Below are 24,067 nucleotides of genomic sequence, written 5' to 3' on the forward strand. Positions count from 1 at the left end.
CATAACTTATAGCCAAAGCAGTTCAAACGTTAGAGTCTAATTCAGAGGAATTCATGGGCTCCCTAGTGGCGCAGCAGGGGGATAATGCACTGGGACTGCATCTCAGTGCATTATCCCATTCAAGTACTACAGACCCTGGTTCGATCCCGGGCTGTTTCACAACCAGCTGTGATCCGGAGTCCCATCAGGTGGTGCACAATTGGCCCAGTGTTGTTAGGGGAGGGTTTGGCTGGGGTAGGCCCTCACTGTAAAATAAGAATTTGTTCTTCAATTGCCTAGTTAGTTAAATAAAAAAGAATTACAAGAAATATTATTAAACATGCCACATTGGCTTCAGAAACCGCCAGAAGCTTCTGTTTACCAGAGAGTATCAGAGAGTGTATGATTACCAGAGAGTGTATAATTACATCTGTTCTCCTCTACCTTTCCTGGCTGGCAAAGTACCAGGATGTTGTTTCTGGTTTTGATTCTGAATTTAGAGAACTGAATTTAAACTGAATCTGAAGGCATCTGAAAAGTTTAATATATGAAACGTTGATTAACTTGAAATGATGGTTTGCAAACTTGTTACAGACTTGCAATATCTACTGTATTTAAACTGAATATATAAATACTTAATTTGAGTATTAAATTGAAATGTAATGCAATATTAATTCAGTTCAATTTAAAATCATGAAATAAAAGTTACATTTATGAATTCAATTTGTGCATTAAACATTCAAAAAATATTGCATCCTAATTCAATATCCAAATAAAAATGCCAAATTATAAAATTCAAATATAATTTCTGTTGGCACTGAAATTCTGCAGGTCATATTAAGACTATGTGAAGAGTTACAGTCAGTGTCCACATTTCATTTCACCCATCTCAAAAGTAGGCTACAGTTCCCTTGACGTGCCTTAGACCTATTTGAAGTCCCGGTCTTGTGACTGTCGAATTTGTATAGCGCCTCACAATCGTCACACATAACATAGCCGGCACTGCTATCACATTTTTTTTAGTACTTCATCAAATTTTTCCCGAACATTACTTTTTTGGCCCTCCCTTCTCTTTATTTTCAACTCTCCATTTCGCATATTTTCTCTTATTGAATTAATCTTAAACATTGTCTTTTCTGCCTCAGTGGATCTACATGAACTTTTTCTGCAGGTTCTCAAAAGCGATTGGCGTGTTGGATATTCGGCGCGTAAAGTTATGCCCGAAAGTTTAGGTTTACGCACTAATGTCAGATGGCCCAAACAAATTATGACCCGACCGCCACCCACCAGCCCTTCATCCACACAATATTTCATGACGCTATTAGTCAACCCGCACATCACTAATGCCCAGGACAGCAACATTTCAGGAGATAGCGGATGATATTATGAAAAAATATATAATGAAAAAATTAATACATTTTTGGGGAGAGTGGGTTCATTATTTCAATATTTGCATTGTTTGACGCGATTTCTCAAGAAACATCCGTGATTATTCTGATCAGGGAGAGTGAGAGGAGCTGATTCCTTCTTTCTCCCTGGTGCTATGGATACAGAGACCGTACAGGTGGAGCCACTGCCTGGCGTCTTTTTAGTCACGTGTGTCGATTCATAAGGAGCACTGGCTGGAGAAAGTGGTTACATTATACATTGCCAGGGAGTGATTTAGCGGAAGCAGAGGTGCCAACTCCGTGTTTTCTCGTTACACCGTGCCCGAATTAATAGGGAGATTAATGGAACGGATCATGTGAGGTACCTCGTTTTGATAAGAAACGTAGGAAGTAATAAAAAAGATTAACTTGAACGCGCAATGGCAAACCAATCGAGTCGGAAACACCAGATAAATGCATCTATTTTATGTGGACCGTATTGTAAGTCAGCTATGCAGTCATAGCCTTATGTTATGCGAATTGTCATCGCTCGACATGTGTTAAACTGGATGTTTTTTTAAAGCTTATAGCCCAGTGAAAGAGGACATATATATATATATATATAGCCATTCAGCCAGAAGAACACTAATGGACAAATATGTGACATGGAAATATAAACTTTATCCTTCATGTTTCATATCATTTGGACATCTGGACAATTGACATTATGGGAAGTAACAAGGCGGAGACAACCAAACAGAATCTCTGAAGAAAAATACTTCCTTTTATTTGTTGAATATTCTCTTGAACATTCCACACACCGAAAGGATCGCGTGGCTGGAACAACTGTGTGTGTGTTGTGATGCGTTTTCTCTATCTTTTATCTAGTGTCAGTTTAGATTATTTGAGTAAGATTTGTGCGATTCTAGAATGGCTCGCTTCGAAGAGGAACTATCTAACCGGCGTGGAGGGGTCTGTCAAGCGGGCCCACCAAGAGTGGCAGGTAGGCCAGCAGGCCCCCCAAGCGGCCCTAGGGTGTACAAACAATCAATGGCCCAACGAGCCAGGACAATGGCCATTTACAACCCCAACCCTGTCAAGCAGAGCTGTCTTACTGTCAACCGGTCTCTATTCATCTTTAGTGAGGACTGTATCATACGGAAATATGCCCAAAAGATTACCGAATGGCCATATCCTTCTTTGCTTAAAACAACCTATTTCTGGTACCAGTGCAATATTTGTTTATAAGCTTATCAGTGGGATTTAATGTCAACGTGATTGTGCACAGGGGGAAAAGTTCTAGACTATAGGGCATGGTTTTAAGTTAATTTGTTGTAGGCTGTAATATGGCATGGACGAACAACAGCTGTTGACTTTGCAATACAGTATAACCCATCTCAGTAGCCCTATATAGCCTGTAACCACTCTCAGATGAGAGAACCCACTACAATGGGGTAATTGGTGATACTGTTCAGCCGGATATTTTGACTGGATTTTGTGAAGCACCATACATTTATAAGTGATTAGGCCTACCCATTTTACGTTCTACTTTCCTAATGCAATCGATTCCGGTATATGGGCTAAGTAAACAAGCCTATGTGATAGTCTGCCCAGGGAACTATGCCATTGTTACATATCAAATAGCTGCGGCATCGCTCCATTTGTTTCTGGGACCAAGTCTCTCCTAGCAACCAAAACAATTTAGGTGTTTTATATCACGTAACCTACAGTAGCTACTGTGTACACGTTTCAGCACCAGCGCTCTCCAAGGTGCTAAACTTACCCACGCGCAAAATGCTGCTCAACAATAAATGGGAAACTAGCGGGAAGGCTGTCTATTAAACACAGACAGGCTATTTTGCGTGCGTGTCCTATCAAAGCAGTGATCCATAAGAATTAAGTGCTGGTCGATTTCTCTCACAGTCAAACATAGAATGATCATGTTTAGACACTAACTCCGGTGTAGGCTATTATTGGTAGGCATTGGAACAAAAATAGGGATAAACAAAAGCTTGGAAGTTAGTTGTGTATGTAGTTTAGTTTACACAACCAATTTGATTTCATGGCAAAATTGATTAATATTGTCCTTTATGTCCCATAAAATGCTCTGGCCGTGTTGACCACCTGTTGATATGAGATATTTTAGATACTTTTCCAAATGAGGGATACCAATATCCTCTACAGTTTGTCAAAACTGTGCATAGAGAAACCGTCACTCCTGAAGCACTATTTCATGAGATTTGATTAATTAACCTTTTGAGGTATTGCAATTAATGTGCATACATTTGTTTTATGGCATCCATTACTTGCATAACTGCTTGGTTAACTCTGGTGCTGAGTAAACACTTCTCAGCCTTTAGCTTACCTGTGTCTTTCCAAACCACTATGCACTATTTCTATCTTCTCCCTTGAGTTAGATTCTAGGGTCATGGGGCCATTGTAGCAGCCCTAGACCAGTGAATGATGTCACATTGGCTGTTGATGTACTGTAGCCCATTGGCTGAGGTGAGGTGCTAGTCCTCTGTGCACCAATGTTTCCAGAGGAGAGATATAGCCTCCATAAACAACCATGCAATTACAGGAACAGCAGCAACTGACAAATCACTCAGTTTCTCTCAGTTACACATGTTTAGTGTTGCATTCTGAGATCCAATGCAACTCAATTCAGTTTTGGTAGCTTATTACTGCACCCATTGTCATTATGCTTCAGTTCTTGTATAATTTATGGTACTCTTCTGTTAAGCAGCTTTTGAATGTGGTAATTGCAGAATATTTCTGTCAGGAACGATTCTTCTACTTCTTCTAATGTATTGCATATGGTAGTTATGCCTAACATTTATACAGTGTGTTTTTCTTAACCGTCTCACTCCATTTGAATACCTGATCCTGGCCACCATTATAGCCAACTGCATCGTCCTTGCCTTGGAGCAGCACCTACCAGCCAGCGACAAGACCCCCATGTCAGAGCGCTTGGTAAGAAACCATCACATGGGTTACATGTACCATACCAATATTATATCATATTTGGTTGATTATTGGTTAACTGTACTCCTCTCGCCAAGGGAATGATAGGTGTCAGTCATTATATTCTCACATGCATGAATACTATCTACATACAGCACTAGTATTACAGAGTTGAATGACACGTTGTGCATGTTACCCATGAAGGCAGCTGGGGTTTCTCACCAGTTGTGCTCAGTCAGGTCACCAGTATCACACAGAGCTGCCTTTGATTCCCTGTTCACAGCCACTTTAGGCTTCCTATTGAACTCTGTTGTTAAGTCGTGCCATTGAAAGGGTAAATGCTGTGAGCTCCTCTGTCCAATCAAATAGACTTAGCTGCTTGGGGCAGGCTGGTTGTTTTAAGAATGAAATGTCACTCCCTTCAAGCAAAGTGCCTCACCCTCTTATTGATCCACTCCCCCAGATGGGCCAAGGCTCTGTCAGATGTGACTCACTCTGTCATGATATGAAGCCATCAAATTGCTTTTTAACTCACATTCAGCCCATAATTGTAAAATCATGTTCACAAAATCCTATTCACAAACTAATGATGATGGATATCAATGGTTACAGTCTCACCCTCTCTTGTCTTAACAGGATGACACAGAGCCCTATTTTATTGCAATATTTTGTTTTGAAGCTGGCATTAAGATCATCGCCCTTGGTTTTGCGTTTCACAAAGGCTCCTATCTTCGGAATGGCTGGAATGTAATGGACTTTGTGGTGGTACTAACAGGGTGAGTACTGAGCTAATGGCTCATGCTAAATGTTCACACGGCTTCAAACTGACAAACCTGATGCTCAGTGGATTAATGAGGAAGCACAATTTTAATGTGTGTAAGGTATTTTCAATTTTCTAATGACATCATGCAGAACTGGAGACAGGGAATGACTGAATTTCTAACCCTGATTGGCTACATAATCATATTATTTTAGCCATAACTGTATGATTGCATATGAAGCAGTAAAATAACCTATGTGATTTCACATGTGTAGTTTCATGTTATCATATATTGTTTTACATGTGGTCACCTGTTATCACAATAACTTCACACATGATCACATGAAAATTTGTTTTTGGAACACTTCACACGTGTTCACGTGAAATTCATGTGGTTTTTCCATAAGGGAAGTATTGTCTACAATAGATATTCAGGAAAACAATACAGGATGTTATAATGAACTATACCATAAATGGTATCTTTGCAAAAAAACAATAGGGCCACAAGAACAGAAGTAGAAGTGGTAGCACTGAGAGAGGAGATTGAGTATAGGAGCTAGTATGTCAATGCGGCAATAGGAGTGGAACTATGGGTGGCGGAGGAGTATGAGGTAACTACTGTAGGCCTTCACTGAGTAACCATGGGGGGGAAAGGATGGAGGGGTAATGACGAGGATACTGTTACGCTGGAGAGATTCCCAGGGGAGTTGCTAGCATCACTAAGGAGCGTCCTGGCTTGCTGTTCCTTAAAGGCTCTGAGATTTCTTTGGCCCATCTATTGGGGCTTATGTAAGGTTTGACACGTTGCAATAAACAGATTCTCTGGAAGGCCTGCTCCACCCACTGGAAGTAATGCTTAGTGTTCAAACCTTTTGTTCTAACTCAGTGGACATAGGGGGAAACAGCCATTTGCAATGTAATAAGCCCAATTCCTGAAATTGGTCTCGTTTCAGAGTAACATTCACACAAAGCCGTATGTGAGAGAGGGCTGTAGAGAAAAAGGTAGCGTGCAACTTATCTGTCGATACAGTGTGTCGTTAGGGTTATTGACAGCCTGTTGTTAGGGTTATTGACAGCGTGTCGTTAGGGTTATTGACAGCGTGTCGTTAGGGTTATTGACAGCTTGTCATTAGGGTTATTGACAGCGTGTCGTTAGGGTTATTGACAGCCTGTCGTTAGGGTTATTGACAGCGTGTCGTTAGGGTTATTGACAGCGTGTCGTTAGGGTTATTGACAGTGTGTCGTTAGGGTTATTGACAGCATGTTGTTAGGGTTATTGACAGCGTGTTGTTAGGGTTATTGACAGCCTGTCGTTAGGGTTATTGACAACGTGTCGTTAGGGTTATTGACAGCGTGTCGTTAGGGTTATTGACAGCGTGTCGTTAGGGTTATTGACAACGTGTCGTTAGGGTTATTGACAGCCTGTCGTTAGGGTTATTGACAGTGTGTCGTAAGGGTTATTGACAGCCTGTCGTTAGGGTTATTGACAGAGTGTCGTTAGGGTTATTGACAGCCTGTCGTTAGGGTTATTGACAGCGTGTCGTTAGGGTTATTGACAGCGTGTTGTTAGGGTTATTGACAGCCTGTCGTTAGGGTTATTGACAACGTGTCGTTAGGGTTATTGACAGCCTGTCGTTAGGGTTATTGACAACGTGTCGTTAGGGTTATTGACAGCCTGTCGTTAGGGTTATTGACAACGTGTCGTTAGGGTTATTGACAGCCTGTCGTTAGGGTTATTGACAACGTGTCGTTAGGGTTATTGACAGCCTGTCGTTAGGGTTATTGACAGCCTGTCGTTAGGGTTATTGACAACGTGTCGTTAGGGTTATTGACAGTGTCACGTACTCTACTTGGACCTGTCACCATCACTGAACACACAGGGCATCATTCTGCTCGCCTACCTCACATATTCACTGCCACTACGTGTGGATAGGGCTGACTGGGGGGGAGGGAGAGGGTAGGAGGGGAGGCAGAGCTGATTCAATTGGGACAGAGCAACCTGACATGATAACCGTAATTGAAGGGCTGGGTGGTGGATGAGAGCCATTACAGGAGCAGTCTGGCTCTGCTATCAGTGCCATGCTACAGTGAGTGATTGACCCATGTTGTCAGTCTCTGATAGCGATTGGATCACTATGTGCTGCATGCACACCAAAGCACCTCCCGCTATCCCTTCAGTCAACTACAGGTTGCTACTAGCAGGAAATCAATCCCCATAGTAATGACTAACTCACTGATTGTCAGTGTATTATATTTTGTTTTTTGGGGGGGGTGGATCAGCTTTAATATTGCGAATAGATTGTACCTTCCATCAATGTAATTGTCTGCATCATTTACAATCCTCCCCATATATATTTTCTAAATATATATACAGTTGAAGTCGGAAGTTTATATACACTTAGGTTGGAGTCATTAAAACAGTTTTTTCAACCACTCCACACATTTCTTGTTAACAAACTATAGTTTTGGCAAGTTGGATAGGACATCTACTTTGTGCATGACACAAATAATTTTTCCAACAATTGTTTACAGACAGATTATTTCACTTATAATTCACTGTATCACAATTCCAGTGGGTCAGAAGTTTACATACACTAAGTTGACTGTGCCTTTAAACAGCTTTGAAAATTCAAAAGAAATGATGTCATGGCTTTAGAGGCTTCTGATAGGCTAATTGACATAATTTGAGTCAATTGAGGTGCACCTGTGGATGTATTTCAAGGCCTACCTTCAAACTCAGTGCCTCTTTGCTTGACATCATGGGAAAATCATGTACCACGTTCATCTGTACAAACAATAGTACGTAAGATTAAACATCATGTGACCACGAGGCCGTCATACTGCTCAGGAAGGAGACGCATTCTATCTCCTAGAGATGAACATACTTTAGTGCGAAAAGTGCAAATCAATCCCAGAACAACAGCAAAGGACCTTGTGAAGATGCCGGAGTAAACAGGTACAAAAGTATCTATATCCACAGTAAAACGAGTCCTATATCGACATAACTTGAAAGGCAGCTCAGCAAGGAAGAAGCCACTGCTCCAAAAACACCATAAAAAAGCCAGACTACGGTTTGCAAATGCACATGGGGACAGAGATCGTACTTTTTGGAGAAATGTCTTCTGTCCTGATGAAACAAAAATAGAACTGAACTAGAACTGTTTGGCCATAATGACCATTGTTATGTTTGGATGAAATATATATATACAGTCCATTTATATTTTCCAATACATTTTGGTGAGTTTTTTCTCTCACCTAAGTAGCCTTGTTTCACTGCCAAAATACAATTAAACCATCTAGTGTTCAGCGAAATATCAACACAATGTCAAATACAAGTAGCCTTGTCAAATAATTAACATCCAATCACGTTAACGGTTATTCTCTCGCAGGAATTCCACTAGCGGTCCGTATGTAGCCAAACGTAGCTGCTGCTCATTCCATTTGCTCGAAAATTGATAAATGGTTAAAAAGGTAAGGCCTGCGTCCATAGAGACACATACCAGCTCTACTGGTAGTACTGCTACTACCAGCAGTACTACACCTGCACCTGTCGACAACACAAGTTCTGCTTCCACGAGCACATCCAATGCTAGCATCAGTCATTTTACATTTGTTGTTAGCCCAGCTAGCATGGACACTGACGGTTGTGAATCTGATGTAGCCGAAGAGCTACTGCCCCCTTACCCGGGAAAGCACCGAACAACAGACAGGGACTTTGGACCATCGAAGAGGTGCAAATATGATGAACTACATTGATTTGGGCTTCACTTATATTGGTAGTAGTGCCTTTACTCAGCCACAGTGTGTTATGTGCAAAAATACTATCTCACAACTCGATGAAACCTTCACTCTTGCGCAGACATTTAGAAACAAACATGCCAATTTGAAAAATAAGCCACAGGAGTTTTGAGGGAGAATTAAGATGACTTTCGAGTAGTAAGACATGTATAAAAGCAACAGATAACATTAATAGGAAGGGGCTAGAAGCGTCTTATATGGTGAGCTACCGAGTGACTATGACAGGCAATTCCCATACTATTGTGGAGGACTTCATTCTTCCTGCTGCTGCGGATATGGCTGGGACAATGCTGGGGGAAAAGGCCCCAAAAAACTATCCAGACAATGCCTTCGTCAAACACTGTTTCACGATGCATCAGTGACATGGCAGGAGATGTTTTGAAACAATTACTGCTTCGCATACAAGCCAGTGAATTATATGCGTTACATCTGGATGAGTCAACAGACATGGCGGGCCTGGCACATCTTCTGGTATATGTCCGTTACGTTTATGGCTGGTCAATTAAGGAAGACATCCTCTTCTGGAAACCAGGACAACAGTAGAAAAAAGTACTGGACAGCTTAGTGACATCAAATGGACTTTGGTGGTCAAGATGTGTTGGTATCTGTACTGATGGCGCAAAGCCATGACAGGGAGACATAGCGGAGTGGTAACGTGCGTGCAAGCAGTTTCTCCTGATGCCACTTGGGTACACTGCAGCATCCACCGAGAGGCATGCCTGACAGCTTGAAAGATGTTTTGGACACTACAGTGAAAATGGTTAACTTTGTTAAAGCAAGGCCCCTGAACGCTCGTGTATTTTCTGCACTATGCAATGTGATGGGCAGCGACCATGTAACACTTTTACAACATCCAGAAGTGCGCTGGTTATCAAGGGGCAAAGTATTGACACATTTTTTTGAATTGAGAGACGACCTTAAAATTTTCTTTACAGATCATCATTTTCACTTGTCTGACCACTTGCATAATGATGAGTTTCTCACACGACTGGCCTATCTGGGTGATGTTTTTTCTCGCCTGAATGATCTGAATCTAGGATTACAGGGACTCTCCACAACTATATTCAATGAGCGGAACCAAATTGAGGCTACGATTAAGAAGTTGGAGCTCTTCCCTGTCAGCCTTTACAAGGACAACACACAGGTCTTTCCATAATTGTATGATTTTTTGTGTGCAAATAAACTCAAGCTTATGGACAATGTCAAATGTTATATAGCGAAGCACCTGAGTGAGCTTGGTGCGCAATTATGCAGGTACTTTCCTGAAACGGATGACACAAACAACTGGATTCATTATCCCTTTTCATGCCCTGCCTTCAGTCCACTTACCAATATTTGAACAAGAGAGCCTCATCGAAATTGCAACAAGCGGTTCAGTGAAAATTGAATTTAATCAGAAGCCACTGCCAGATTTCTGGATTGGGCTGCACTCAGAGTATCCTGCCTTGGTTAATCGCGCTGTTATGACACTGATGCCCTTTGCGACGACATACCTATGCGAGAATGGATTTTCGGCCCCTCGCTTGCATGAAGAAAACTAAATACAGGCACAGACTGTGTGTGGAAAATGATTTGCCCGATACTCCAATACAACCCAACATTACGGAATTATGTGCATCCTTTCAAGCACACCCTTCTCATTAACCTGTGGTGAGTTATTCACAATTTTCGATGAACAAATAAGGTTTTATATGTAAGATGGTTAAATAAAGAGCAAAATTAGTGAGTATTTTTATTTGTGCCTTAGTCCTATAAGAGCTCTTTGTCCCTTCCCACGAGCCAGGTAGTGAGAGAAACTCACACTCATTCTTATGTTTGATACATGTATTGTATAGTGTGTGTGTGTGGCAGGCTTACAATGATGGCAAAAACAACATTTGAGAGTGCGCTGACCCTGGTGCTAGAGGTGGTACACAGCTGGAGGTTGAATGTTTGAAGGGGTACGGGACTGTAAAAAGTTTGGGAAGCACTAAGCTGAGGGATGGGTCTGTGGAGAGAGAGGCATGGGCAGTCAGCAGTAGAGCTGAATGATGTGGGTTCTCCAGTGGGCTGTGAAGGTCTTAATCAACCTCAGCTCTGTTTCACCACCGTCATCCCTTCTGCCATGTTTCTCTCTGATGCTCTCAACTGGAAATGCCTCAAGTGTAATACTCCCATTTTCCTTATGCTTCCTCTTCTATTGTTGTGCCAGGGGAAGCTTGGAGATATTGTTTGATGGATTGTCTTGAATGCAAGGTCAGGCTGCTTTTCCAGAAGAGGACCTTTCTTTGTTTCACAATGTACCTGATTTTGAGGTGTGTTCAGATGCTCCTATGTAGCTTGTTATTGGTTGGTTGATATGGATTCATACATTTTTTTATTGTGTTTTGACAGTGAATGATGTGCTTTGTTTTACATGTGTTCTCTAGTAACCTTGTTCTGGACAGTCAGACCCTTCCAGGAATATTGCTATGTCAAATCAAATCAACTTTTATTGGTCACATACACATGGTTAGCAGATGTTAATGCGAGTGTTTCAAAATGCTTGTGCTTCTAGTTCCGACCGTGCAGTAATATCTAACAAGTAATCTAACAATTTCACAACAACTACCTTTTACACACAAGTGTAAAGGAATTAATAAGAATATGTACATATAAATATATGGATGAGCGATGGCCGAACGGCATAGGCAAGATGCAGTAGATGGTATAGAGTACAGTATATACATATGACATGAGTAATGTAGGGTATGTAAACATTATATAAAGGGGCATTGTTTAAAGTGACTAGTGATACATTTATTACATCCAATTTTGAATTATTAAAGTGGCTAGAGATTTGAGTCAGTATGTTGGCAGCAGCCACTCAATGTTAGTGATGGCTTTAACAGTCTGATGGCCTTGAGATAGAAGCTGTTTTTCAGTCTCTCGGTCCCAGCTTTGATGCACCTGTACTGACCTCGCCTTCTGGATGATAGCGGGGTGAACAGGCAGTGGCTCAGGTAGTTGTTGTCCTTGATGATCTTTTTGGCCTTCCTGTGACATCGGGTGGTGTAGGTGTCCTGGAGGGCAGGTAGTTTGCCCCGGTGATGTGTTGTGCAGACCTCACTACCCTCTGGAGAGCCTTAAGGTTGTGGGCGGAGCAGTTGCCGTACCAGGCGGTGATACAGCCCGACAGGATGCTCTTGATTGTGCATCTAAAAGTTTGTGAGTGTTTTTGGTGACAAGCCAAATTTCTTCAGCCTCCTGAGGTTGAAGAGGTGCTGTTATGCCTTCTTCACCACGCTGTCTGTGCGGGTGGACCATTTCTGTTTGTCTGTGATGTGTATGCCGAGGAACTTAACTTTCCACCTTCTCCACTACTGTCCTGTCAATGTGGATAGGAGGGTGCTCCCTCTGCTGTCTCCTGAAGTCCACGATCATCTCCTTTGTTTTGTTGACGTTGAGTGTGAGGTTATTTTCCTGACACCACACTCCGAGGGCCCTCACCTCCTCCCTGTAGGCCGTCTCGTCATTGTTGGTAATCAAGCCTACCACTGTAGTGTCGTCTGCAAACTTGATGATTGAGTTGGAGGCATCCATGGCCACGCAGTCATGAGTGAACAGGGAGTACAGGAGAGGGCTGAGAACGCACCCTTGTGGGACCCCAGTGTTGAGGATCAGCAGGGTGGAGATGTTGTTTCCTACCCTCACCACCTGGGGGCGTCCCGTCAGAAAGTCCAGGACCCAGTTGCACAGGGCAGGGTCGAGACCCAGGGTTTCGAGCTTAATGACGAGTTTGGAGGGTACTATGGTGTTAAATGCCTAGCTGTAGTCGATAAACAGCTTTCTTACATAGGTATTCCTCTTGTCCAGGTGGGTTAGGGCAGTGTGATTGCGATTGCGTCATCTGTGAACCTGTTGGGGCGGTAAGCAAACTGGAGTGGGTCTAGGGTGTCAGCTAGGGTGGAGGTGATATGATACTTGAATAGTCTCTCAAAGCACTTCATGATGACAGAAGTGAGTGCTACGGGGCGATAGTCGTTTAGCTCAGTTACCTTAGCTTTCTTGGGAATAGGAACAATGGTGGACCTCTTGAAGCATGTGGGAACAGCACACTGGGATAGGGATTGATTGAATATGTCCGTAAACACACCAGCCAGCTGGTCTGCGCATGCTCTGAGGACGCGGCTAGGGATGCCGTCTGGGCCGGCAGCCTTGCGAGGGTTAACACGTTTTAATGTTTTACTCACGTTGCCTGCGGTGAAGGAGAGCCCGCAGGTTTTGGTAGCGGGCCGTGTCGGTGGCACTGTATTGTCCTCAACGTGAGCAAAGAAGTTGTTTAGTTTGTCTGGGAGCAAGACATCGGGGTCCGTGACGGGGCTGGTTTTCTTTTTGTAGTCCCTGATTGACTGTAGACCCTGCCACATACGTCTCGTGTCTGATCCGTTGAATTGCAACTCTACTTTGTCTCTATACTGACGCTTAGCTTGTTTGATTGCCTTGCGGAGGGAATAGGTTCACTGTTTGTATTCGGTCATGTTTCCGGTCGCCTTGCCCTGAGTAAAAGCAGTGGTTCGCGCTTTCAGTTTTGCGCGAATGCTGCCATCAATCCACAGTTTCTGGTTGGGGAAGGTTTTAATAGTCGCCGTAGGTACAACATCACCGATGCACTTGCTAATAAACTCGCTCACCGCATCAGCGTATATGTCAATGTTGTTGTTCGATGCTATCCGGAACATATCCCAGTCCACGTTATTGAAGCAATCTTGAAGTGTGGAATCAGATTGGTCGGACCGGCGTTGAACAGACCTGAGCACGGGCATTTCCTGTTTTAGTTTCTGTCTATAGGCTGTGAGCAACAAAATGGAGTCGTGGTCAGATTTGCCGAAAGGAGGGCGATGGAGGGCTTTGTATGTGTCGCGGAAGTTAGAGTAACAATGATCCAGAATTTTGCCAGCCCGGGTCGCGCATTCGATATGCTGATAAAATTTAGGGAGCCTTGTTTTCAGATTAGCCTTGTTAAAATCCCCAGGTACAATGAATGCAGCCTCAGGATATGTGGTTTCCAGTTTACATAGAGTCCAATGAAGTTCTTTCAGGGCCGTCGATTATAATCGAAGAGAATTCTCTTGGTAGATAATGCGGCCGGCATTTGATTGTAAGGAATTCTAGGTCAGGTGAACAGAAGGACTTGAGTTCCTGTATGTTCTTAAGATCACACCACGACTCGTTAATCATAAGGCATACACCCCCTCCCTTCTTCTTACCAGAGAGATGTTTGTTTCTGTCGGCGCGATGCGGGAAGAGACCCGGTGGCTGTACCGACTCTAACGTATCCCGAGTTAGCCATGTTTCCGTGAAACAGAGAATGTTACAATCTCTGATGTTTCTCTGGAAGGCAACCCTTGCTCAGATTTCGTCTACCTTGTTGTCAAGAGACTGGACATGAACTTTCTCTCCAGAGTCTCCCCTCCTCCAATACTAACAATAGGAACAGGTGTGTTGCGGTTGTTCTACACTTCCCCACAGTGCAAGCAGTAGCAACAACAGATTCACTTCCAGATGTGTGATACATGTAAGGGTTTTGAAACATTGTGACGTTGTGCTGAGAATTGAGCAATATCACAAGCCTAGCAGGAGCTGCAGCTCTGAGGTAAGGCTTTTACTGGCATAGCTTGTTAGAAGTGAGAGGAGATGGGGATAGGAGATTGGGCCAAGTGCTGTTGTTTGGGCTAATGCAGAAAAGGGGGCAGATATTCATCAAATGAGCTGTGGGGTTGTAGTGTGTTCTAATCAGCCAGCCACTCTCAAAAGTAACAGCAATGGAACAAACAGCTGAATTATTAATGGTGTTTCACTGTGTGGATGAATACGCCCAGTTAGTTGGGGTGTGTGTTTGATCCACTGTGAAAAGGTTAAGCATATGCTTTATAAACCATTGACTATTACAAAAAATATTGTAACGGTATATTAAATGGCTGTAAATAAATGAAAGGCAGTAGGACTTCTTTTCTAGATTTGGGAGTAAGTAATTTGAGCCAGTTTGCTACAGCAGGTAAAATATCCTGCAGCAACAGGAAGTGTGAATTATTATGTAGATTATAATTAATGGACATTTTTGAATGGGTTGAAAATCAAGTCTGACATTTCAAAGTAGAAATTACAAACTTCAGAAGCCTTTTTTAAGCCTCAAATACACAAGTCTAAAATGTCCTGCAACAGGGTGATCAAACTAAGATCCTACATCTGTACCATCATAGCTACATTCTTCAATACTTCTGCAATAGATGACTGACCGGCTCAGTGAAGCGTGAAAAGGTTGTTGCGTCTTAACCCCACCAATCCTGACCCACCTTTCTCAGAGGCACTTTGCTCTTGTCCTCAGCTCAATGTGAAGGTGATGATGAAGCTCTTAACTTGATTTTGTTCTGCTGGCTGCACTGGTGGCTTGCTGTGTGGAGTGTAGCGGTAAAGGACCTGGCTGAGACGGAGTAGCTTTGTTCCGCGCATGGCGTTAGGTGCCATTTATTAAAGTGGGTGTTATTTCAGGATACGAGCTATTACTCTCCAATGTCAATTGTGCAGTGACACCTATGGGCTATGTGGAATTGGATGTGTTATCATGCACTGTCCCCTTGCAGAGTGAACCCAGGTATAGCCCAGAGGTGCTATCTGTTACTCCTGTACTGCAGTGGCGTAGCGCAATTTCGTGACAATCAACTTTTTTTCCGCAAATACTGTATTTGTCTTAATATTAACAACATTTAAAATAGACGTTTTTATAGACCAAACTATCAAACCATGTAAAGAAACAACCTCCTAATAAAAAAAATCTTCATAAAATGCATCTTTCTTCAGAAAATTCTTAAGAAAATGCAGACACAATAAAAGGGATTTTATTTTTATAATTATTGTTGAACAAGTGTTTGAAGGCCTTGATTTTTTAATTCTAAGATTAGATTGGAGATTTGTATTACATATTTAAACAAACTTATTTTTGTTTTGTTTTATAGCACTATTAAATGCTCCAGGGCTAGTTTCGTTAGCATTTTGACATGATTTTCTAGAAAACAACATTAAACAGCAAATATTATCCCTTACACGGAACCCAAACCGGCTGTGCGCATGCGCCATCGTGCGCCATAGTGCATAAATGTATTTTGTACCCCCACACCAAACGTGATCACAACACGCAGGTTAAAATATCAAAACAAACTCTGAACCAATTATATTAATTTGGGGACAGGTCACATTAAAAGCATTAAACATTTATGACAATCTAGTTAGCTAGCTTGCACTTGCTAGCTAATTTGTCCTATTTAGCTAGCTGCTATTGCTAGCTAATTTGTCCTGGGATATTGTTATGGGATTTTTATGAATAATGACTAAATTAAGTATACATTTAACTTAGTAGTATTCCGGTTAGTTATAGTTCTATGTTACTGTATGGATGTATGAATCTTATTATAATCATAATACTGAATATAATGTGTGTAGTTTTAGTCAAGAATTAGAACAAGGACTTTCTTTTCCTTGTTAGAAACGAATGGAGCTATCGTCAGACCGGCTGGAATGCTGTGTTCCTTACAGGACATTCTGTCTCTACCCAGGGAGGGGAGAGACCTTGGGCTAGTAGTAGATTGTCTGCCACCTGTTAAACAATGTGGGAAGGCTTGTGAACTATATTTCCATTGTATCCGAGAGGAGGAGAGACAGTTATGATGAAATAATGAGGTATATAAACTAATGTACATGATTTTATGGGCAGTACTCTCGAGAATAAACGCTATTGATTGATTGAATTTGAGACTGTTTTTTGTCCATTTTATGCAAATAAGTATCTTACAAATTCTTAGAAATGGGCAGAGTGTTTTAATTGAATTGGTTGATGAACATATAGGAATGAAATTCCTTTAACAGATATAAACATTGAGTTGTTATTTTACCTGGAATGCTTAAGGTCCTCTACTCCACCAATTAATCCACACATAAAACGGTCAACCGAATCGTTTCTGGTCATCTCTTCTCCTTCCAGGCTTTTTCTTCTCTTGATGTTATATTGCTATTGGCAACTTTCATAAATTAGGTGCATTACCGTCACTGACCTATTTCGTCTTTCAGTCACCCACCCATAACCAATGAGGAGATGGCACGTGGGTACCTGCTTCTATAAACCAATGAGGAGATGGGAGAGGCAGGACTTGCAGCGCGATCTGCGTCAGAATTAGAACTGACTTCTATTTTAGCCCTTGGCAACGCAGATGCTCGTGCGAGCAGTGTGGGTGCAATAATTGAATAATATAGATTTCTAATTGTATTTTGCGACGCGAGCGGTGTAGTCAGCCTGTTAGGTCTAGCACAGAAAACACTTAAATTGTTTAATGTTGCAGAACATTGATTAAAATATTTTTCTGGATATTGACCAAAAAATATTGAGTTGACAAGCCACTGACAGAGTTGACAACAGATATACAGTGGGGCAAAATAGTATTTAGTCAGCCACCAATTGTGCAAGTTCTCCCACTTAAAAAGATGAGAGAGGCCTGTAATTTTCATCATAGGTACACTTCAACTATGACAGACAAAATGAGAAAAAAAAATCCAGAAAATCACATTGTAGGATTTTATTTGCAAATTATGGTGGAAAATAAGTATTTGGTCACCTACAAACAAGCAAGATTTCTGTCTCTCACAGACCTGTAACTTCTTCTTTAAGAGGCTCCTCTGTCCTCCAATCGTTACCTGTATTAATGGCACCTGTTTGAACTTGTTATCAGTATAAAAGACACCTGTCCACAACCTCAAACAGTCACACTCCAAACTCCACTATGGCCAAGACCAAAGAGCTGTCAAAGGACACCAGAAACAAAATTGTAGACCTGCACCAGGCTGGGAAGACTGAATCTGCAATAGGAAAGCAGCTTGGTTTGAAGAAATCAACTGTGGGAGCAATTATTAGGAAATGGAAGACATACAAGACCACTGATAATCTCCCTCGATCTGGGGCTCCACGCAAGATCTCACCCCGTGGGGTCAAAATGATCACAAGAACGGTGAGCAAAAATCCCAGAACTACACGGGGGGACCTAGTGAATGACCTGCAGAGAGCTGGGACCAAAGTAACAAAGCCTACCATCAGTAACACACTACGCCGCCAGGGACTTAAATCCTGCAGTGCCAGACGTGTCCCCCTGCTTAAGCCAGTACATGTCCAGGCCCGTCTGAAGTTTGCTAGAGAGCATTTGGATGATCCAGAAGAAGATTGGGAGAATGTCATATGGTCAGATGAAACCAAAATAGAACTTTTTTGGTAAAAACTCAACTCATCGTGTTTGGAGGACAAAGAATGCTGAGTTGCATCCAAAGAACACCATACCTACTGTGAAGCATGGGGGTGGAAACATCATGCTTTGGGGCTGTTTTTCTGCAAAGGGACCAGGACGACTGATCCGTGTAAAGGACAGAATGAATGGGGCCATGTATCGTGAGATTTTGAGTGAAAACCTCCTTCCATCAGCAAGGGCATTGAAGATGAAACGTGGCTGGGTCTTTCAGCATGACAATGATCCCAAACACACCGCCCGGGCAACGAAGGAGTGGCTTCGTAAGAAGCATTTAAAGGTCCTGGAGTGGCCTAGCCAGTCTCCAGATCTCAACCCCATAGAAAATCTTTGGAGGGAGTTGAAAGTCCGTGTTGCCCAGCAACAGCCCCAAAACATCACTGCTCTAGAGGAGATCTGCATGGAGGAATGGGCCAAAATACCAGCAACAGTGTGTGAAAACCTTGTGAAGACTTACAGAAAACGTTTGACCTCTGTCATTGCCAACAAAGGGTATATAACAAAGTATTGAGATAAACCTTTGTTATTGACCAAATACTTATTTTCCACCATAATTTGCAAATAAATTCATTAAAAATCCTACAATGTGATTTTCTGGATTTTTTTCCTAATTTTGTCTGTCATAGTTGAAGTGTACCTATGATGAAGATTACAGGCTTCTCTCATCTTTTTAAGTGGGAGAACTTGCACAATTGGTGTCTGACTAAATACTTTTTTGCCCCACTGTATTTATGCTTCTAAAAATAAAATATGGAAAATTGTACATTTGAAAATCCCCAATAAAAACATAACCATTCTATCAGATCTTTCAGCACTCTGACAGAGTTGACATTAGACAAAAAAAAGTTCATTCAAGTGGTATACACAGTAGCAATTTTGTTTTTCCTCAGTTACTTTATGGCTCTAAAACCTAATTAAATGTAACACGCAGTACCAGTCAAAAGTTTGGAGACACCAACTCATTCAAGGGTTTTTCTTAATTTGTCCTATTTTCTACATTGTAGAATAATAGTGATGACATCAAAACTATGAAATAACACATATTGAATCATGTAGTAACCCAAAAAGTTTTAAACATATTTTTGATTCTTCAAAGTAGCCACCCTTTGCCTTGATGATAACTTTGCACACTCTTGGCATTCTCCCAACCAGCTTCATGAGTAATGCTTTTCCAACAGTCTTGAAAGAGTTCCCACATATGCTGAGCACTTGTTGGCTGCTTTTCCTTCAATCTGCAGTCCAACTCAACCCAAACCATCTCAATTGGGTTGAGGTTGGGTGATTGTGGAGGCCAGGTCATCTGATGCAGCACTCCATCCCTCTCCTTCTTGGTCTAATAGCCTTTACACAGCATGGAGGTGTGTTGGTTTATTTTCCTGTTGAAAAACAAATGATAGTCCCACTAAGTGCAAACCAGATGGGATGGCGTATCGCTGCAGAATGCTGTAGTAGCCATGCTGGTTAAGTGTGCCTTGAATTCAAAATAAATCACTGACAGTGTCACTAGAAAAGCACCATCACACCAAAGAACAGATTTCCACCGGTCTAATGTCCATTGCTCGTGTTTCTTCACCCACGCAAGTCTCTTCTTATTGGTGTCCTTTAGTAGTGGTTTCTTTGCAGCAATTCGACCATGAAGGCCTGATTCACAGTCTCCTCTGAACAGTTGACTTTGAGATGTGTCTGTTACTTGAACTCTGTGAAGCATTTATTTGGGCTGCAATCTGAGGTGCAGTTAACTCTAATGAACTTATCCTCAGCAGAGGTAACTCTGGGTCTTCCTTTCCTGTGGCGGGCCTGTAACGGCCATCGTTGCATGAAGGAGTGGACCAAAGCGCAGCGTGGTAAGTGCTCATGATTTATTAATAACACTGAATAACAAAAACAACAAAGAGAACGAACGAAACCGAAACAGTTCTGTCTGGTGCAGAAACACAAAACAGAAACAACTACCCACAAAACACAGGTGGGAAAAGGCTACCTAAGTATGGTTCTCAATCAGAGACAACGATAGACAGCTGCCTCTGATTGAGAACCACACCCGGCCAAACACACACAAATAGAAAACATAGAACACAAAACAAAGAATGCCCATCCCAACTCACTTTGGAGACCAAACCAAAATAGAGACATAAAAAGGATCTTTAAGGTCAGGGCGTGACAGGTCCTCATGAGAGCAAGTTCCATTATGGCGCTTGATGGTTTTTGCGACTGGATTGACCGACCTTCATGTGTTCAAGTAATGATGGACTTGAGTCGTTTCTCTTTGCTTATTTGAGCTGTTCTTGCCATAATATGGACTTGGTCTTATACCAAATAGGGCTATCTTGTGTATACCACTCCTACCTTGTCGCAACACATTTTTTATTTTTAAAATTTAACTAGGCAAGTCAGTTAAGAACAAATTTTTATTTACAATAACAGTCTACCAAACAGGTCTATCAAAGGTTGAGAACTTAACAGACCATGAGTGGTCTTGTCGCACTACAGTCGTGGCCAAAGGTTTTGAGAATGACACAAATATTAATTTTCACAAAGTCTGCTGCCTCAGTTTGTATGATGGCAATTTGCAAATACTCCAGAATGTTATGAAGAGGGATCAGATGAAGTCCCTCTTTGCCATGCAAATGAACTGAATCCCCCAAAAACATTTCCACTGCATTTCAGCCCTGCCACAAAAGGACCAGCTGACATCATGTCAGTGAGTGTTGACAAGGACAAAGCTGGAGATCATTGTCTTGATGATTGAGTTTGAATAACAGACTGGAAGCTTCAAAAGGAGGGTGGTGCTTGGAATCATTGTTCTTCCTCTGCCAACCATGGTTACCTGCAAGGAAACACATGCCGTCATCATTGCTTTGCACAAAAAGGGCTTCACAGGCAAGGATATTGCTGCCAGTAAGATTCCACCTAAATCAAACATTTATCGGATCATCAAGAACTTCAAGGAGAGCGGTTCAATTGTTGTGAATAAGGCTTCAGGGCACCAAAGAAAGTCCAGCAAGGACCAGGACCGTCTCCTAAAGTTTATTCAGCTGCGGGATCGGGGCACCACCAGTACAGAGCTTGCTCAGGAATGGCAGCAGGCAGGTGTGAGTGCATCTGCATGCACAGTGAGGCGAAGACTTTTGGAGGATGGCCTGGTGTCAAGAAGGGCAGCAAAGAAGCCATTTCTCTCCAGGAAAAACATCAGGGACAGACTGATATTCTGCAAAAGGTACAGGGATTGGACTGCTGAGGACTGGGGTAAAGTCATTTTCTCTGATGAATCCCCTGTCAGATTGTTTGGGGCATCCGGAAAAAAGCTTGTCCGGAGAAGACAAGGTGAGCGCTACCATCAGTCCTGTGTCATGCTAATAGTAAAGCATCCTGAGACCATTCATGTGTGGGGTTGCTTCTCAGCCAAGAGAGTGGGCTCACTCACAATTTTGCCTAAGAACACAGCCATGAATAAAGAATGGTACCCACACATCCTCAGAGAGCAACTTCTACCAACCATCCAGGAACAGTTTGTTGACGAACAATGCCTTTTCCAGCATGATGGAGCACCTTGCCATAAGGCAAAAGTGATAACTAAGTGTCTCGGGGAACAAAACATCGATATTTTGGGTCCATGGCCAGGAAGCTCCCCAGACCTTTATCTCATTGAGAACTTGTGGTCAATCCTCAGGAGGCGGGAGGACAAACAAAAACCCACATTCTGACAAACTCCAAGCATTGATTATGCAAGAATGGGCTGCCATCAGTCAGGATGTGGCCCAGAAGTTAATTGACAGCATGCCAGGGCAAATTGCAGAGGTCTTGAAAAAGAAGAGTCAACACTGCAAATATTGACTCTTTGTATCAACTTCATATAATTGTCAATAAAAGCCTTTGACACTTATGAAATGCTTGTAATTATACTTCAGTATTCCATAGTAACATCTGACAAAAATATCTAAAGACAATAAAGCGGCAAACTTTGTGGAAATTAATATTTGTGTCATTCTCAAAACTTTTGGCCACGACTGTACATGTAATGAGGACATGAGTGTGGTTGAGCTGACCCTGCTCATTCCTGATTAATTGAGGATTTTAGACACATCTGACGGAGTTGACCAAATCTCCGGACACATCTTTTAGGATTCACAATTTTGAATCACAGAGGGCTATTGCAAGAAATTACAGTTGTAGTCGGAAGTTTACATACATTTAGGTTGGAGTCATTAAAACTTGTTTTTCAACCACTCCACACATTTCTTGTTAACAAGCTATAGTTTTGGCAAGTCGGTTAGGACATCTACTTTGTGCATGACACAAGTAATTTTTCCAACAATTGTTTACAGACAGATTATTTCACTGTATCATAATTCCAGTGGGTCAGAAGTTTACATACACTAAGTTGACTGTGCCTTTAAACAGCTTGGAAAATTCCAGAAAATTATGTCATGACTTTAGAAGCTTCTTATAGGCTAATTGACATCATTTGAGTCAATTGGAGGTGTATCTATGGATGGATTTCAAGGCCTACCTTCAAACTCAGTGCCTCTTTGCTTGACATCATGGGAAAATCAAAAGAAATCAGCCAAGACCTCAGAAAAAAATTGTAGACCTCCACAAGTCTGGTTCATCCTTGGGAGAAATTTCCAAACGCCTGAAGGTACCATGTTCATCTGTACAAACAATAGTGCGCAACTATAAACAGCATGGGACTACGCAGCCGTCACACCTGTAACGATTCTCGTTGGTGGAAGGAGAGGAGGACCAAGGTGCAGCGTGCCACGTGTTCATTTTAATAAACAAAATAAACTGAACACTGAATTGACAAAAAATAATAAAGAGCGAGAACGAAAACGAAACAGTTCTGCAAGCAATACGCACAAACAGAAAACAATCACCCACAACACACAATGGAAAACAGGCTACCTAAGTATAGCTCCCAATCAGAGACAACGATAGACAGCTAGCTGCCTTTGATTGGGAACCACAACAGGCCAAACACAGAAATAGACAACCTAGACATACAACATAGAATGCCCACCCACATCACACCCTGACCAAACAAACATAGAAACATACAAAGCAATCTATGGTCAGGGCGTGACAACACCGCTCAGGAAGAAGACGCGATTTGTCTCCTAGAGATGGACGTACTTTGGTGCCTAAGTGCAACTCAATCTCAGAACAACAGCAAATGACCTTGTGAAGATGCTGGAGGAAACAGGTATAAAAGTATCTATATCCACAGTAAAATTAGTCCTATATCGACATAACCTGAAAGGCTGCTCAGAAAGGAAGAAGCCACTGCTCCAAAACTGCCATAAAAAAGCCAGACTACGGTTTGCAACTGCACATGGGTACAAAGATCGTACTTTTTGGAGAAATGTCCTCTGGTCTGATGAAACAAAAATAGAACTGTTTGGCTATAATGACCATCATTATGTTTGGAGGGAAAATGGCGAAGCTTGCAAGCCGAAGAACACCATCCCAACCGTGAAGCACGGAGGTGGCAGCATCATGTTGTGGGTGTGCTTTGCGCAGGAGGGACTGTTGCACTTCAAAAAATAGATGGCATCATGAGGAAGGAAGATTATGTGGATATATTGAAGAAAAATCTCAGGACATCAGTCAGGAAGTTAAAGCTTGGTCCCAAATGGGTCTTCCAAATGGACAATGACCCCAAGCATACTTCCAAAGTTGTGGCAAAATGGCTTAAGGACAACAAAGTCAAGGTATTGGAGTGGCCATCACAAAGCCTTGACCTCAATCCCATAGAACATTTGTGGGCAAAACTGAAAAAGCGTGTGTGAGCAAGGAGGCCTACAAACCTGACTCAGTTACACCAGCTCTGTCAGGAGGAATGGGCCAAGATTCACCCAACTTATTGTGGGAATCTTGTCGAAGGCTACCCAAAGCGT

General features: G+C 42.1%; 1 protein-coding gene across 1 annotated transcript in view; it reads left to right on the top strand.

The window, feature by feature from the left end:
• Positions 1-1,638: 1,638 nt before the first annotated feature.
• The window catches only part of cacna1ba (calcium channel, voltage-dependent, N type, alpha 1B subunit, a), a 162,853-nt gene continuing 140,424 nt past the window's right edge, over positions 1,639-24,067 (top strand). Inside the window, exons 1-3 of the mRNA XM_071403658.1 lie at positions 1,639-2,536; positions 4,214-4,319; positions 4,947-5,086. Of these exons, the coding sequence (XP_071259759.1) occupies positions 2,277-2,536; positions 4,214-4,319; positions 4,947-5,086 (506 nt within the window). The 5' untranslated portion in view covers positions 1,639-2,276. The remainder of the gene's footprint in view (positions 2,537-4,213; positions 4,320-4,946; positions 5,087-24,067) is intronic.

Source organism: Salvelinus alpinus, chromosome 5, assembly GCF_045679555.1.
Source record: "Salvelinus alpinus chromosome 5, SLU_Salpinus.1, whole genome shotgun sequence".
Lineage (NCBI taxonomy): Eukaryota > Metazoa > Chordata > Actinopteri > Salmoniformes > Salmonidae > Salvelinus > Salvelinus alpinus.